Source organism: Harpia harpyja, chromosome 4 (assembly GCF_026419915.1).
Source record: "Harpia harpyja isolate bHarHar1 chromosome 4, bHarHar1 primary haplotype, whole genome shotgun sequence".
Classification (NCBI taxonomy): domain Eukaryota; kingdom Metazoa; phylum Chordata; class Aves; order Accipitriformes; family Accipitridae; genus Harpia; species Harpia harpyja.
Genome location: NC_068943.1, coordinates 61,143,777 through 61,160,464, shown reverse-complemented (window position 1 = coordinate 61,160,464; position 16,688 = coordinate 61,143,777). Strand labels below are relative to the sequence as shown.

The 16,688-nt window shown below is 40.8% G+C and overlaps 1 protein-coding gene across 5 annotated transcripts in view; it reads right to left on the bottom strand.

The window, feature by feature from the left end:
- LAMA2 (laminin subunit alpha 2) overlaps nucleotides 1-16,688 on the bottom strand; it is a 385,301-nt gene that overhangs the window by 150,482 nt on the left and 218,131 nt on the right. For all 5 annotated transcript variants that reach the window (XM_052784294.1, XM_052784299.1, XM_052784296.1 and 2 more), the window contains exons 16-17: nucleotides 12,706-12,819; nucleotides 1,135-1,262 (exon numbers count right to left, since the gene is read on the bottom strand). In XM_052784294.1, the coding sequence (XP_052640254.1) occupies nucleotides 1,135-1,262; nucleotides 12,706-12,819 (242 nt within the window). The remainder of the gene's footprint in view (nucleotides 1-1,134; nucleotides 1,263-12,705; nucleotides 12,820-16,688) is intronic.

The following is a 16,688-nucleotide window of genomic DNA, read 5'->3' as shown; positions in this document are numbered from 1 at the left end:
AAAACTTTTAAGTGAAGAGCTTGGGATGGGGCAGCCTCTGTGCATAGTTTACAATCTTCAGTACAATCCTACAATCCTTCTGAAATTCTTATATGGACTAACAGTGATTCTTTTCAGAAGGGAACCACATCCCATTTGTGGCTGGAATTTGGGCAAGCATTAGTTACCACTGCAAACATCAGGCACATGCTCAACAGTTCCTGATCTTCCTGAACAATTACTGTATGTGTTGCACTGCAGCAGCTCTTCTGGGTAATGTGGACATGTGCTACTTGCACCAGGGCTCCTTTTCTCTGAAGCCATACTGAATGGCATAAACCAAATGCGCTAATTCAAACTGATACACGATTTCCTTTTTTTTTATATGCACAAGAAAAGCTAGCCAAACAAGATTCAGAACAGTTTTCTTCAACTACATCATGTCAAACGATTTTGGTATTGTTATTTTGCAGGAACTGACTGGGACAACAACCAATGAAAAAATGTTCAAGCCACTTGGTCTATTAAATTATAGGTAGCAAGTAGCACAGACAAGCTTTTGTAATGAAGGAAACAGTTGTTCTTAGATCAGAGTTTTGACTAACTTTTCACTATTATTTTTACTTAAACCAAGTTTCTAGTGATTATTCTGAGATGATAACAAATATTTTCACTTGCAAGATCTAAGGCTGAATTCAGACTCCAAACAAATCAACACTATCACTGAATGTTGACAGAAAGAAAAGGAAAATTAAAAGCAGAAGAAATCACTGTTTTATCTGATCAACATAAAATTATTTTAAATTCAATTATTAAAAAACCCCACACGCCAGATCTGTAAATTCAGCTTTAAAACTAGAAACAACTACTCTTAAGGAGGACAGAAAAGCAAACACTAGTTATTGATTCAAAGAGCAGTCATCCAAATTCCGTGTTGCTCTTTCTAGCCTAGTCTCTTCCAGCTTTTGTTTTAATCTTTGCCTCTCTGTGAAGCTAAACACTCTGTACAATTGTAAAAAGAGAATAAAAGTTTATATTGCAGAATATATTATTTAAAACACAAAAAATCTCAAGTGTACATGCAAAAGTATAAATTAAAAAGTTATGCAATTTACTAAGCGAAAAAGTATAACATGCAATAAATACACATCTTACTTATTAGAAGGTAGATTTAGGGGGCAAGCACACAACTGACAGTCTTCAGCCGTCCCTTTAGTAGGATCACCATAGAAGCCAGGAAGACATTTATCACAATATGAACCACCTGTGTTGTGTTTGCAGTCCTAAACAGAAGATGAGAAGTACAAATTCACAATTAGAGAACTTATATATGGAAAGTCCTTGAAGGTCATTCACCTAGCCCATCCTCTCAACAGGATTGTAAGAGGTCTGCAAAAGATATTCTAGTTTTCTGCTGCTGGTTGAGAAACAGTTCTAGAGGTTAGCTGTCACAATCAGTGCTTCATATGTGTCAGGTATTTGTGTTCTTTTGGATAATTTTTCTCTGTGTAAAACAAAAAGGATATTTAACTGCAGACCTTTATCTTTCCACCATACAACGGCTGCATTGTTGTTTCAGCTTGCTTAAAGAAAACCAACCTTGAAAGCACCACAAAACAGGTTTAGTATTGCAGTCTTGCAACAGGCCATATTTTGTGACAGTTTTCAGATGTTGATCCCAGAAATACAGCCTAGACCATATAATTTATAAAACCGAATTATTACATTTCACATCTAAAATTTGATTTGAACGCGGCGTAACGGTCAGCAGCGTTCAGTCAGCGGCGAGGCGAGCAGAGGCGACGGTAAATCGGCGGCTAAGCGCTAGATTGAGGCGGACAGGGAGGTTCCCGAGGCCCGGGAGTGCCGGGGAAGGGCGGAGGGACCCGGCCGGAGCCGGCGGCTCTCGCGGGAGAGGCTGACGCGGCGTGGGCGTTGCCAGGAGCAACCGCGGGAGATTTGAACTCCCCTGAGGAGCGCCGGCCACCAGGAGCGCGGCGACCAGGACGGGCAAACAGGGCGTGGTGCGGCAGTTCGTGCAGGTAGGGCACAGTCCCCCCCTCTTCCCAGCTCGAGAAGGCTGCTCAAGTGGTGGGTGTCGGCCCAGAGGGAGACCCAGGTATGGTCGCCACTCGGGGGAAAGCCATTGTTAGGAAAAATATGGCAACGCAGACAGAGGTCCCATGTAAACATGCAGCTGTCCAGGTCTCTGGCTGCAGGGAGTGCCTGAGTCTATCAGAAATGATGGAGGTCAGTGGGGACACCTCTTGTGTGAGGTGTGACCAGGTGAGTCAGCCTGGTTTTTTCTGATTTGCTCAGCCTGATTTGCTTAGCCTGGTGGTAGAGCTGAAGGAGGAAGTGGAAAGGTTGAGGAGTATCAGGGAGTGTGAGAGGGAGATAGATTGGTGGGCCCGCACCCTACCATCCCTGAGGCAGGGGCAGCAGATGGAGGCTCCGCAAGAAGCGGAGGTTCCCCTGCCCTCCTACCACCAGGCAGAAGGGGACCTAAGAGATGGAGGGGAATGGATACAGGTCCCTGCTCAGGGAGGCAGGCGAATCCGCTCCCAGTCTCCCTCACCTTCCCAGTTGCCCCTACTCAACAGGTATGGGGCTCTGGAACTTGAGGACCAGGCCAGTGAAGATCAGGGTGTAGATGAAGCCCTATCTAGGGAGGTGCCTAAGCCCAGTCGGGCATCCCCACGCATTCTCACATTCTCAGAAAAAAGAAAAAGGAGGGTAATTGTTGTAGGCGACTCCCTCTTAAGGGGGACTGAGGGCCCGATATGCAGACCTGACCCATCCCACCGGGAAGTCTGCTGCCTCCCTGGGGCCCGGGTAAAAGACATTACCAGGGAACTCCCTGGTCTGGTTCGGACCTCTGATTATTACCCATTACTAGTTGTGCAGGTTGGCAGTGATGAGATTGCAGAGAGGAATCCAAAGGCAATCAAAAGGGATTTCAGGGCACTGGGACGATTAGTAGAAAGATCGGGAGCACAGGTAGTGTTTTCCTCAATCCCTTCAGTGGCAGGGAAATACACTGAAAGGAACAGGAAAACACACCTGGTCAATACGTGGCTCAGAGGCTGGTGCCATAGGTGGAATTTTGGGTTTTTTGATCATGGGGAGACTTACACAGCACCGGGCTTGCTAGCAACAGATGGTGTCCAGCTGTCTCAAAGGGGTAAGAGAATCCTTGCTCATGAGATGGCAGGGCTCATAGAAAGGGCTTTAAACTAGGTTCGAAGGGGGCAAGGGATAAAACTAGGTGCACCAGAGATGAGCCTGGGGGCAGCGTGCCGATGTTAGGGGTGGATTCGATGACCCAGCTCAAATGCATCTATGCCAACGCACGCAGCATGGGCAATAAACAGGAGGAGCTGGAAGCCATTGTGCAGCAGGATAGATATGACTTAGTCGCCATCACGGAAACATGGTGGGATGACTCCCATGACTGGAGTGCTGCAATGGATGGCTACAAGCTCTTCAGAAGGGACAGGCAAGGTAGAAGAAGTGGTGGGGTGGCTCTTTATGTTAGGGAATGTTTTGACTGTTCAGTGCTACATGATTCTGATGACAAGGTGGAGTGCTTATGGGTGAGGGTGAGAGGGAAAGCCAACAAGACAGATATTGTGCTGGGAGTCTGTTATAGACCGCCTGACCAGGTTGAAGAGACGGATGAATCGTTCCACAAGCGGCTGGCAGTAGTCTCAGAATCGTGTGCCCTTGTCCTTGTGGGGGACTTTAACTTTCCAGACATCTGCTGGAAATACAACACAGCAGTGAGTAAACAATCTAGGAGGTTCCTGGAGTGTGTGGAAGATAACTTCTTGACACAGCTGGTGGGTGAGCCAACCAGGGGAGGAGCCTTGCTAGACCTGTTGTTTACGAACAGGGAAGGACTGGTGGGAGGTGTGATGGTTGGAGGCTGTCTTGGGCTTAGTGACCATGAAATGGTAGAATTTTCAATTCTTGGTGAGGCAAAGAAGGTGGTCAGCAAAACCACCACTATGGACTTCCGGAGGGCTAACTTTGGCCTCTTCAAGGCACTGGTTGAGAGAGTCCCTTGGGAGACGGTCCTGAAGGGCAAAGGGGTCCAGGAGGGATGGACATTCTTTAAAAAGGAAATCTTAATGGCTCAGGACCAGGCTATTCCCATGTGCCGCAAGTCAAACCGCCGAGGAAAACGACCGGCCTGGCTGAATGGGGAGCTTTTGCTAGGACTTGAGAAAAAAAGGAGAGTTTATCATCTCTGGAGGAAAGGGCGGGCAACTTGGGAGGAGTACAGGGATCTTGTTAGATCATACAGAGAGAAAATTAGAAAGGCGAAAGCTCAGCTAGAAGTAAATCTGGCCACTATCGTAAGGGACAACAAAAAATGTTTTTCCAAATATGTTAACAGTAAAAAGAATCCCAAGGAGAATATCTATCCTTTAATAGATACAGAAGGGAACGTAGCAACCAGTGATGAGGAAAAGGCCGAGGTACTTAATGCCTTCTTTGCCTCAGTCTTTAATAGTGAGTCCAATCATCCTCAGGGTACTCTACCTCATGAGCTGGAAGGTAAGGATGAAGAGCATAACATACCCCCCTTAATCCAGGAGGAATTAGTTAGGGACCTGTTACGCCACCTGGACACTCACAAATCTATGGGACCTGATGGGATCCATCCAAGAGTACTGAGGGAACTGGCAGAGGTCCTTGCCAAGCCACTCTCTATCATCTATCAGCGTTCCTGGTCAACAGGGGAGGTCCCAGAGGACTGGAGGCTTGCCAATGTGACTCCCGTTTATAAGAAGGGTCAGAGGGAGGATCCGGGGAACTACAGGCCTGTCAGCCTGACCTCGGTACCGGGAAAGATTATGGAACGGTTTGTCTTGAGAGCACTCACATGGCAGCTCCAGGATAAGAGGGGGATCGGGCCCAGTCAGCATGGGTTTATGAAAGGCAGGTCCTGCTTGACCAACCTGATCTCCTTCTATGACCAGGTGACCCGCCTAGTGGATGAGGGAAAGGCTGTCGATGTTATTTTCCTAGACTTCAGCAAGGCCTTTGACACTGTCTCTCATGGCATACTCCTGGAGAAGCTGGTGTCTTGTGGCCTGGATAAGTGCACTATTCACTGGGTGAAAAACTGGCTGGATGGCTGAGCCCAGAGGGTAGTGGTGAATGGGGTGAAATCCAGTTGGCGGCGGGTCACGAGTGGTGTTCCCCAGGGCTCAGTATTGGGCCCTGTTCTGTTTAATATCTTTATTGATGATTTGGATGAGGGGATTGAGTGCACCCTCAGCAAGTTTGCAGACGACACCAAGTTGGGAGGCAGGGTCGATCTGCTTGAGGGTAGGGAGGCTCTACAAAGAGATCTGGACAGGCTGGATCGATGGGCTGAGGCCAATTGTATGAAGTTTAACAAGGCCAAGTGCTGGGTCCTGCACTTCGGTCACGGCAACCCCATGCAGCGCTACAGGCTTGGGGAAGAGTGGCTGGAAAGCTGCCTGGCAGAGAAAGACCTGGGGGTGCTGGTTGACAGCCGGCTGAATATGAGCCAGCAGTGTGCCCAGGTGGCCAAGAAGGCCAATCGCATCCTAGCCTGTATCAGGAACAGTGTGGCCAGCAGGAACAGGGAGGTGGTTGTTCCCCTGTACTCGGCGCTGGTGAGGCCGCACCTCGAGTACTGTGTTCAGTTTTGGGCCCCTCACTACAGGAAAGACATTGAGCTGCTTGAGCGTGTCCAGAGAAGGGCAACCAAGTTGGTGAGGGGCCTGGAGCACAAGTCTTATAAGGAGCGGCTGAGGGATCTGGGGTTGTTCAGTGTAGAAAAGAGGAGGCTGAGGGGAGACCTTATCGCTCTCTACAACTACCTGAAAGGGGGTTGTAGTGAGGTGGGTGTTGGTCTCTTCTGTCAGGTGTCTGGAGATAGGACAAGAGGAAATGGCCTCAAGTTGAGGCAAGGGAGATTTAGGTTAGATATTAGGAAAAATTTTTTTACTGAGAGGGTTGTCAGGCATTGGAACAGGCTGCCCAGAGAAGTGGTTGAGTCACCATCCCTGGAGGTATTCAAAAAGCGAGTGGACAGGGTACTCCAGGGCATGGTTTAGGGGGCATGGTTAATGGTTGGACTTGATGATCTTGAAGGTCTTTTCCAACCAAAATGATTCTATGATTCTATGATTCTAAATTACCTCATTTTACAAGGTATGTGGCTAGCAGTATACTAAATATACTTGTGAACAGTAGCAAAGCCTGAATTACTTAATTAATACTTGTTTGCTAGAATAGCATCCAGACTGTATTTTATGAGTAGAAACAAGGATGAGTATACTGTATATAGGGCCCTATCCAACAGTTTGTGTTCTATATGACTGGCTTTCATAATACAAGAGACAGTTTATTGGAGCACATGAAACATCCAACATAAAAATGGCAGCACTACGTCTGCATTTTTGTATATAATCTTTGGCCTGATCTCAAAGTAAATGATCTTTTGGCAGAATGGGAATTGGTCCTCCAAGAATAGGCTTCCCATGATGACTAGTAAGAAGCAAGTTTTAAAGAGTAATTACCCCTTCTACTCTTCTTCCCCCTCACCATATAGGATTTAGAAATTCTAAGTAATTTGGCAGGATCCATGATAGGCTCAGCAAATAAGTTTTCTGGCTTAAACTCTTTCCCTTTTTTGCTACATTTTTAGCACACCACACTATTCCTTTCACGGCTATTTGCCACGAGATACCCAAGTGTAGCCCTTTCACAGTGTAAAAACAGAGAAAGCAGCAGAAATGTTTTTGGCTCTTAAATGCCATCTTGATGTGCTTGGGTATAGAATGAAAAAGCATATGGCAACTTGAAAAGGCCAAAATGAAAGCCATGAGAGAGATTTTATTTAATGGGGTATGTTCTGATCTGATTTAGATAATGGGCCAGATCAAATCTAGAATCTGTTACACCCAAGCTGCTGCTTAAGAACTCTTGAGGGTTTGTTTGGGGTTTTTTTAAAGGTGCAGGTATTTCCAAACTTATGATTTAATTTAAAATATTTTTAAGAACACTTTAAAATTGTTTTCTCATTTTAATAAGGCATGCATATGGTACTGACTGATATTTAACAGCCTTACTGTCTGAAAGACATAATGTATCCTCAATGAAGGATAAAGAAAATGGCACTATTCTAAGGAACACTGATTTCTTCTTCATGACTTTCCAGGATTGCAATGATTTGAACAAAGTTTTTTTGCATTGTGCTCTGCATAGCCAGTACCATACATTTGGGCAGCTGAAAAAGCACAATACCTGTTTCAGTCAAGAGCGCACTGGAGTCAAAAGGATCTGTCTCCAGAAATACTGTTTGCTGTTTTAATGGGTGCTTTCTTATTGCTTGTGTATACAAGCAGCATATCTTTGAAATGAAAGCATTAGTCACAATATTATATTTTCACATATTTGGTAGATTGTGAGCTAATACCAACTATTGAGACACTTAGTCAAATAAAATTATGGCTTTAGAACCGTCAGCCGGGTTAAATTCTACTTCATTAGGTAATTTAAGTCCATTTGATTGTTACTTCAAGTGCTGTCATTTAAAAAGAATCTACCGGCCATACTGAAAAAGTAGCTGGGAACATTAAAATATGCTTTTAAAAGAAGATGTGACAAAAATAATTTAAGTGTTTCAAAAGAAAAATCCTTTGCAATTCAACTTTTTTAAGGCATCATGTCAAATTATTTGTACTTTTTCTGAAAAATAATGGATTCTTCTTTTGTGTGAAGTTTAGCTTTAAATATCCTCAGACATGTTTCTGAAGAATATGAACGGCTTATATCTCAAGGATGTTATTAAAGTGAGAAGAGCTAACATACTATTTTAAAGCTACGCATCTCTTACAGAATGGTATTTGCAGCTTCTGCTTCTTTTAAGTAAAAGACCAGAAACCTTCCATTTTGTAGGAAAACAATTCATGTTACAAAGTGCTGACCACCTTCTCTTTGATGAATTACTTTCTGAAACTCTAACATCAGTCATTTCCACCTACTGTGTCTAATTCTCCTCAATCCAGATCTCTGTATCTGCTTACTTCGTCACCATGAATCAATAAATTTAAAAACAAAAAAGAAAAGAACCCCACACATATAGTACCAAAATCTGAGCATACATTGCACTGTGTTTATGTTAGTTTAGTTGAGAAATAACGATCTTGTGTGGTCCTATACTTTTCTCCCTAAGCCAGTCTGGATTTTGCAGGACAATGAACAAGGATTGTGTAGTATGTAGATGTGACATAATCTGCCTGTTCTCTTCAGCGATGCATTAAACTTCATAGTAATTTGCCAAATTTATAGATCACTTTAGGTACTGAAGTATACGAGTTATTAGCCCTTCTAAAGACATTGTCAATACACATGAAAAATTCGTGTTTTCTTGATATCAACTGGTTGAACCTCAGTTTGAAACTTGCCAAACATACAGCAATGATTTTGAGCAACATCTAGTTTGAGCAATGTCTAATTATACTGAGATTATTTCCTTAAAACATGCTTAAGCCTGCGAAGTCTTAATTTCATGTTCGTAGGAACATTTAATCATTTTTTTTGTGTCACGAGACTGGTGTCGTGGTTTAACCCCAGCCAGCAACTAAACACCACGCAGCCGCTCACTCACTCCCCCCCACCCAGTGGGATGGGGGAGAAAATCGGGAAAAGAAGCAAAACCCGTGGGTTGAGATAAGAACGGTTTAATAGAACAGAAAAGAAGAAACTAATAATGATAATGATAACACTAATAAAATGACAACAGCAATAATGAAAGGATTGGAATGTACAAATGATGCGCAGTGCAATTGCTCACCACCTGCTGACTGACACCCAGCCAGTCCCCCAGCAGCAATTCCCTGCCCCCACTTCCCAGTTCCTACACTAAATGGGACGTCACATGGTATGGAATACCCTGTTGGCCAGTTTGGGTCAGCTGCCCTGGCTGTGTCCTGTGCCAACTTCTTGTGCCCCTCCAGCTTTCTCACTGGCTGGGCATGAGAAGCTGAAAAATCCTTGACATTAGTCTAAACACTACTGAGCAACAACTGAAAACATCAGTGTTATCAACATTCTTCGCTCTGAACTCAAAACATAGCACTGTACCAGCTACTAGGAAGACAGTTAACTCTATCCCAGCTGAAACCAGGACAACTGGGTATAAAGAAGATCATGATCAACTGTCCCTAACCTGCTCAGTATATTACATACACTTTCTTTTTACTCCCTTGGAAATATAGTTTGTTCCAACACATTGATCTAGTGCTTTTGTTAAAATCAATGCCTTGTTCCACAGATCCATAAACTTTGTGGCCAGGAACGATTTTATGCCCAAATCTTTATGCTTCCAAATTCCGGGTACTGGCTTTCAAACTATTTTGAATGCATGAATTTTCTGGACGTCTTTGATCCCCAAACACCATTAAACTTCACTTAGACAACCTCTGACTAAGTAAGACTGTGAAATTTATTTTTGTCCAAAATTTTATGTACAACTCGGACCTTGCTGCCCAAAGACTTTATTGCTTATGTCCTGGAGTGTGTTTCCCACCATTTCCTACCAAGCCAGCTCTCTTCCCCTCAGAAGAAACCAAATTAACCCATAAATGCTTTATGCCCAGCATCAGGGAACCCTAAATTCATGCTGAAAACCACTCCTGCTTAGCTGCATATGCAGCTGAGTGTATGTGAATATGGAAAGAAACAGTCTGAATAGAAGGCTAGCGATGAAAATAAAACTTTCATCAGGGAGTATGTCTAAGTCCAAGATAGTGCCTTTGGCATGCCGCTGCCCTTCCTCATGATATCTGTCACAGAGACAACCAGGGAAGCTGCTAGTTTAAGCTAGTTAAAGAAAGCAAAAGAGTAAGCCTGGGTGCCTATTTTAGTATATTCCCTAGCCATCTAGACCAGACAATGGTATTATATCTTCAGAAGCATGAATATGCTCTTATGGCATTTTCAATCTACCATAATATCAAGATTGCATGGACAATTCCCTTTCCTGGTGTTAAAAATGCAGTCAGGGTGCTGCAGAGGCTTTATGTAATTTTCACTTGTGGTATAGCCTATACTGCATTTAGCTTAGGATGTATCACTTTGTTACTGTGTATATGAAGATGGGTGAAGACATTCTGTCGATCTTGTGATGAACATGTCCGCTAGCTCTGACACTGGCCTCAATCTACATGCTATATGCCATTTCCACACAAAGGAATAATATACAAAATGGATGCCACTGGGGACTGCCGACTTAGCAATTTGAGCATATCTTAAGGGAGAAAGATCTGCTTTCTCTGGGCTTACTAATAGGAACATAGTACCCTGCAATGAATGAAACACCTTGAAATGTGTTTGCTTTTCACAGTGCTTAGGTTTAACCAACCTCCTAAAGCTACCATAAAAGTGTGTATGTAACACTACAAAAGAGTATTTCTGAATGTTAGAACTTGCCCTGTGTACCAAGGCAGTTATGTATATCACAATGGTAATGAGAATGATGTATCATGCAGCTTTCTATATGGTTGCTGTGGGGATCAAAGGGCTTTGCAGGTTACTGCTAGATAGGCATTAAAATGAGCTTTTTATAACAGGCCTATGTTGAAGCAGATGATTTGAGCTTTTATCATGAGTCAAAAACATATTTCAGCTGCTTTTCAACTACAAAGCTAAGGAAGAGCAAAAAGAAGTATCATATCAGTAAATTAGGTGCCTAAATTGTCTGTTGTATTACTGAAAAAACACCATGAATAATAATGAGGCCAAAAGCCTGTGTAAACCTCAGTAGAAGGAATGCCTTTGATGTGAAACATTTCCCTTTTCAGCATTCAGACTTCTCTCTCTTTCACTTCAAAAGGCTTATGATCCAAATTGAATAGCAGCATTTAACAGACTGCATGGATACTAACCAATCTAACTTTACTTACAGTGTTTTCAAAGTAAGCTGCAAGAAAATCCAGAACTGATTTTAAGCTCCCTGTGCACCTCTTCTTTATAGCATGATCTAGTATACGCTCAGACAGAACACAGAATACAGAACACGGAATACAGAATGCTTGATAACATATATAGATTAAAGTACATTTTCAACTGGTTATTTTCCACTTCCTTGCCAGCGCTGTTATCTTTACACCAGCACCCCTGAAACATCAGAAGGGGGAGCTCTACTGTCTCAGTCAATAGTTCACACCAGCTGAAAAGCCCAAAAGCACTACAGAATGCAACTATACGGCCTTCTCTCATATGCAGGCTGGTGCTACAGACAAAAATAAAGAGGGAACTTGTGCAAGGGCTAAAACTTGGACACAGAAGGAAGCAACTTCAGAACTCGCATCTGGCTATGCACCCCTAAGCAAAATAGTCAATAGCTATGATATACCTTAAACAGGATTCTTCCTTCCCTTTCTTTTCTGTTAATTGATTTTATCCCACACTAATGTTATAGACATCATAGCTGGAGGCTACGGTCATTAATGCAATAAATTTTATCTTTGTCGAGAAACACAAATCCATATTACCCTAGTGATAAACATTTTTATTGCATATAAGTGAAGGATTCAAAACATGGCTGTCATGTCATACATATTTTTCATCCTAGGTACTTCTTTAAGGCTTACAGTATAATTAAATTGAGAATCATTTTAAGCTTCTATTCAAGAAAAAGCAATTTGAAAAATTCACTGATCCACACATTAAGGATATCTTGTTTTGCACTGCAATGGAATTAAACATCTTGTATGGGCAAAACAGGAAGAACAGTGATAATTCTAAGTGCCAAATTATATTGAAAAAAGCTTGAATTTTCTTTTTGGATTTTTCCCAGCAGCTTTTTCTTAAGGAAATAAAAGGGAACATTTAGAAACATGCACAATAGAGAGTCTGCTTGAAATTCTGCAGGGAAATGAGAGTATGATATCCCACTAAACTGGCACTGGCTCAAATTGTGTTTCTGCAAGACTAATGAAACGAGACATGTTGTTTCAAGCTTCATGCCATGTCAGACAATATAAAACTAAAAATGCCCTTGAGTTAATCAGAACACTCTATTCAGCATAATTCACCCATTCCAAAAGGCTACTGAACAGGCTGGAAATAGTGGTGTGCTGGTAGACTTGCTATGGATAATATCACAGATTTAACTGCTGAATTAGTAGGTAACTGCATAAAATCTCCATAGCCTACAAGAAAAAAAAGTTTATCTAGCCCAAATCATATGCTTTTATTATTTTTCTGAAGTACAATTTACTAAGTGTTTCTTCAAGGTTTAGTAGGAATTTAGATTAAGTAAGCCATTAACAGTATTTTCTTGTCATACTAGCACAGAATTTACAAAGTTACCTGCTACATACTATAAATTGAATACGCTGCAGAAGACAGATGGGAGGGGGAGATAAATCTTGCATGGAAGAATATTGATATATTTGCTGCTTTCTGCATGCCATACCCTATACTATAGATTCTATTTCAAAACATAAATCCTATGTGAATAAAAAATTCCTTTTGTTTAACTGCACAAGTTACCATATCTTGGTATGAAAGGATCCTTAACTTCAGCAACAGTTCAACATAAAGACCTGTTCTGTTAATTGCTAGCTTTTTTTTCCTTGAGTATTTCAGGTCTCACAGGTCATTAGTTCAATTGCACAGGTATATTGAATTCATGTTGGCCATGTCCATCAAGTTTCCTGCAGTGACACTTACCAGACATTCTCCTGTGATATCATCACACAGTTCTGCATGACCAAAGCATGTACATGGTGCACAGACTCCATCAAAAATTGTGCCATTCACACGCCTGTGTCGAGGCCAGCAAGACTGCAAGTTGAATTAGATAAAAAGTTAAACTCCCGCTTGAACAGAGAAAGGAATGGGATTTTTAAAATATTGTTGAATTTCATAGTTGCACACACAAAAACATACTTGTCAAATTAATAAAAATACCAACATTTCTCTAGAAAGTTGTTCTTCCTGGTGCTATGGATTTGCACTGACCTTAGCCTTATTGGCAGGGGTGAGATTAGAGGAAGCCGTAACTTGATCATTCTTCTGAAATGGTAAAATAAAGCAGAAAAATGAAGAACTGAAATATGACAGCATCGAAAAGAGAGGTACAGATTGGAAAATAGCCAGAAGGCAAAGTACTGAAGGAGAGAGAAGGAGGGAAGAAAAGCCCAAAACAACAAAAATCTTTTCTGAGAAGTTCAGCTGCAAAGAGCAATTAAAATACCATTTAGTCTTTCTTGTTTGGAGTCTAACAGAAGGCTACACTGAAATAAATACAGGCTTGAAAACAAAGCCATCCTTTTATTTACAAATTGTGCTTATTAAATATAAAGTATTGTCATTTCCCTTTAAGGAAATGCTCTGATTTTTTATTTTTTTAAATGTTAAGTTCAGATCAGTATTAAATGCATGGCCAGTTTTTTCTTAGGAAAGGTGACATCATACAACTGTGATTCATCAGCGAAAATTCAGCTATTCCATTTCTTCATAATAGGATGTCAAGCAGCAGTCTTCCTTACTATATATCTCACAAATGGCTTTATAGTTTTTGCAAACTATCTTTCTTCAATAAGACTGCTCATGTGATCCAAGGATTTTGCATAATATAAAAAAGTGCATGACAGAGTGTTGACCTTCAAAAGCACCTGGCTAACACAAAGAGAAAGTTTTGTAGTGATAGACTACTAAAAGTATCATTTAATAAAGAAAATCCTTTCCCCTTCACATACACTCTCCAAAAAGGTAACAAGAAAATTCTCCTTTTTGTCTTACTCCTGCAAAACGTGAAAGTAATTTGAAGATGAATTGAAATGATGCTTTTAAAATAACATCCCAAAACCTGAGACTTTATCCTTATTTTTCCTTCTTTTCATTGTTGGTTACTCATTCCTAACAAAATCCATAAATACTAAAAATTAAAATTCAGAGTTACAAAAATCAAAAAAAGAAAAACAGGTTAAAAGAAATTGCTGTATTTTTTTTCTGTGGCATGAGATGCAAATGCCTAAGCTGTTTCTGTATAACACTATAGATCTTTTTCCTCTTTTGGTGATTCTGAAAAGAATGATCTCATGCACAGATATACATGATATTGCACAAGATAAGGCTCCAAAAGTCACTAATTCTAAGGGCTTAGACATGGAATATCAACAGCAAGGCTTAGAACAAATCTATAATAAAAGATTATAGATTGGGATCTTAACAAAAGAAATGATGTAACATTAAAAAGTCAGGAAAGTTCTTGACCATCACAGTGATGCAAGTTAAACACAACTTCTTCCACAGTAGAAGTAAAAGAGAGGATAGAAAGGGAACAAATCTGGTGGTGAAGAGCAATTAGATGTGAAGATGTTGACAAATAAAGGCCAGAAGATTCACATGAGTAGAGCAAAGTAACTATCACAAATGAGCCCAATTGGTATTTGAAATTTAAAATTTTATCTGCTTTACCTATGCTCATGCAATTCTGTGTTCATTTCTCAGACATACTAGCAAAAACATAACTATTTTCTTTGACTAGAATCTTGGAGAAAATTAATTTAAAATTTGTGTAATGGAACAATCTCACAAGAGACAGCACATTTTAAATGGGATTGGTTGTCTTCTGAAGACTGATCATGCCGAAACATTTACAGAAAGAAAAGAAGTAAATAAGGGTTGGTTTTATTGCTGCAGCATCTATGCCAGGAACCATAACATCATTATGCAGGAAACAAACACATACATTAAAATAAAAGAAGAAGAGAAAATGAAACTGAAAACCTGCACAAAATCAATAAAAATGAAACTCTGCCAGGCTGAAACTGGAAGCAGCAAAGTGTTGGACAACGCCAAAAGTATTCAGAAGAAACCAGATATGGTATTCTAAAAAAATCCACATTTTCAATTTATCTTTCCATACTTTCTCAACTGCTAGTTTGCCTGGAAATCTAGAACTTCACTGTTCTTTTTTTCTTGCTTGTCCTTGTTATAAAAAGCACAACCATCTACTCAAAACACGAAAATATTTCCCCATTTTTTTCTGTCAAGCACAACTGTTCAATGCATATCATGTGTCGAACCTCTGCTACAAAAGACTCATGAGAAATGAATTCAGTGAATAAAGGCATGGAAACTAAAACTTTTAACTGTATCATTGTTATCGCAAGATAGGCCAGCTTTGTCAAATGGCATTTCTGAGCTGTCCAAAATGCTCTGAAATTCAGTGAGGGGACACAGGCAAAGTGTGCTCATGCAGAAGTCTATCATATCTTCTTGGCCTTCAGTCTTGGGAGGAAAACCAACATACAGGTAGGGGCTGCAATACGGTTTAGTTCAATAGGTCTGTGGTTAGCACTCAGCCAGGGCAGGAATCAAAGCATGTCCATGCCCACTAGTGTGCATAAAGACTTTAAATTTGCAGCTCTCTATATATGTACTCTCTATTGTGGAATATGATCTTAAGTATATATCAAATTTCAGGGACTGTTTTGAATTGGAGAGAAGGTTTAGCATTGAAGGACACAACGTTGGACTGAGAATTTCAGCAACATCAAGGCAGGAATTCTACCCAAGTCCTTCAGCTTCTACTACAAAAGTAGATATTGTAACATCTGCAAACAGGGCCTTTCCAGCTGCTTTCTGGGAAATCACACCTAAATCTGAACTGAGAGGAAAAATGGACAATTAAAAAAAAACGTGTGAAGCATAATGACACTTCACCCAGCTTTTTTCTTCAAGTAATTGAACAGACAGACAATGGTCATACTTCAAAATTAATTCTCAGCCAAGGTAGGCAATACTCTTCTCCAGTTGTTTTTTTTTTCTGTCTGTACCATTTTGGAAGTGATAGGAATACCCATTAATTTCTTCAGGCCTTCTTTCTACATTAGTTTATCTAGCCCCAGCAACAAGCAACCACATTTGGCATGAAACTGGACTCTAAGCCCTAAATATCACATATAAGCATGGAAGATTTTAAAGAAAAAGGGAGTTGACAAGCAAATGCCTAGAGTGCCTGTGTAAATGGCATATGGTTTGTAGTTTTGTGAAGCAGAGCATCTTGGTGTTTGAAACAATTTCCTTAAAGGCAAAGCTTTTGAAGAATTTTTTTTTGGCTTCTATTTACCCCAAGCTATGCCCACGTGAGCTAGTTAATCATATGTATACTTGTATGAATACATTCTGTGTGAACTAATTAATTTGTTAGGAGAGTGGGCATTTTCTGAGCATGTGTCCATATTATTATCTGTAACAGGACCAAACTAAAGTGAAACAATTCTCACAAGAACACACATGCAATCCACAAAGACTCCAAGGCAAATGGCAAAGCCCTGGGAAAACAAAAGAGGAAACTGAACCACATTAACTCAGATAATTTGATCTGGCTTTGTTGTGCATAGGTCAAATAACTGCCATTTTCCTTCTAATTGTGATAGTTTCATGCATTTGTAATATCAATTGGCTGAAGAGTACAAATACTGCTTTCAACTTCTTTTTGTTAAGAGAAATGTCTTTTCATAACTTAGAAATCACTACAGAGGTGTAAAACTTCAGATTTCAAATATTATCAAATATAATGAACCACCACCTAGAAATAAAGGTAACTAGACAAGGTATACCAAATTCCTAACAGGAATGGGCAGGTCTCTTACCATTTTCTACCAACACAGGGCCACTGGTTGCTTACAACTACGACAGTG